We start from the raw sequence: 1,580 nt of genomic DNA, 5'->3' as shown, positions 1-1,580 counted from the left end.
TATCGATATTTATATATTTATTTATATTATATTTATATGATATCATACATAATACATAATACATAATTATATAATAATATATAATATAACAGTATTAAAAGTAGGAGCCACTAAAATTTAATAAGTCCAAACAGAATATAGAGCTAGCTTGTGTTCAACTCTATAAATACCCTTCACATTCCTTCTATCCTTTCCTCATCACACTACCACCATTAGTCCATTACAAATTTAAAAAAAAAAAAATACACACACACACACACCCCTAAATTCAAAGTGTGAATTAAACCACCAAAAAATGGGTGTTAAAAAATCAAGCAAACTATCACAAGCAGCACTACTAAAACATATCCTCAAAAGATGTTCAAGTTTAGGTAAAAAACATGGATACGACGACAATGGTTTACCACTTGATGTTCCAAAAGGTCATTTCCCAGTATATGTTGGTGCCAATCGAACTCGATATATCGTCCCGATATCGTATTTAACTCGTCCTGAATTCCAACTTTTGCTTCGACATGCCGAAGAAGAATTCGGGTTTCATCATGATATGGGCCTTACTATTCCATGTGAAGAAGTTGTATTTCGATCACTTACTTCTATGTTACGATGAAATTAATTTTGTTTTTCGCTCATTTTAGAAAAGTGGCGTTAAACTTGAAGCTACATTTTGCGTGGCTTCGTATTTTAAGGAAAGTTAGTTTCCCAGAGCTGAAGTTTTTGGATCCAGACACACAAGTACAACTTATAATGTATAAGATACAAGTTATCCAAGTGTCACTGATCTGAGTGGGAAGGTTTTGAGCTCTGAGAATATGGATTTCCTTTTTTAACCATTTTTCTTTCATTTTTTTTCATGACTTTAAAGTCTAACCCAAAATATAACATTTTTATTTATATATTGTTGTTCTTAGTATTTTGGGTTAAATGGAGGAATGTGTACAAATGATATGTTGTAATTTTCCTCATTTGAGGTGTAAGTTAGTTTACACCTGAAATGGTGGTTGGGTTTTAGGTTAGTTTACACCCATTTGAGAGGGACTAAATATTTCCTTAATATTATGAAATATTTCGGGTTAATGGAGAAATTGTAATTAGTAGTTAATAATGCTATTAATAATCGCTTATGATACCTTTTCTCTTCTCTAGTGCACACTACTTTTAAATAAGATATAAACGATATGCATATAAACTCATTAATATGATCAGAGCGTATAGGTATGGTACATTTTATTTTTTAATAAAATAAAATACAACATAATAGTTATGTACAATAATACTTAATCTCAAAAATATATTGTATGAGGTAAGTAAATTGTAGATATTCATTCTTTGTAACACTTTACCCTAGAAATAAAAGGGAAATTATTTCTCGGCACAAAGGTAGAATAACTTAAGTATAGATAAAGTCATTGTTCCTTTTATCTTAGAGTAGTCTAATAATAATTGATAATTTCAACTTACAAAGGTTAAGGTGTGTTTTGTACCTCTTAATTAAATGATTTGGCATTGAATGTCGATCTATTCAACAGGCACCACATGTATTTCTGACCTTTTAATGACGTATGAATGTTTACATTCAA

General features: G+C 29.9%; 1 protein-coding gene across 1 annotated transcript; it reads left to right on the top strand.

The window, feature by feature from the left end:
- Positions 1 to 213: 213 nt before the first annotated feature.
- Positions 214 to 1,129, top strand: LOC139852666 (protein SMALL AUXIN UP-REGULATED RNA 16-like). Its single transcript, XM_071841987.1, has one exon. The coding sequence runs from the start codon at positions 296 to 298 to the stop codon at positions 608 to 610; it is 315 nt and encodes a 104-aa protein (XP_071698088.1). The 5' UTR covers positions 214 to 295; the 3' UTR covers positions 611 to 1,129.
- Positions 1,130 to 1,580: the final 451 nt, after the last annotated feature.

This window comes from Rutidosis leptorrhynchoides, chromosome 6 (genome assembly GCF_046630445.1).
Source record: "Rutidosis leptorrhynchoides isolate AG116_Rl617_1_P2 chromosome 6, CSIRO_AGI_Rlap_v1, whole genome shotgun sequence".
In the NCBI taxonomy this organism is placed as follows: domain Eukaryota; kingdom Viridiplantae; phylum Streptophyta; class Magnoliopsida; order Asterales; family Asteraceae; genus Rutidosis; species Rutidosis leptorrhynchoides.
Note: the sequence above shows the minus strand (reverse complement) of the source record. Positions and strands in the feature narration are given on the sequence as shown.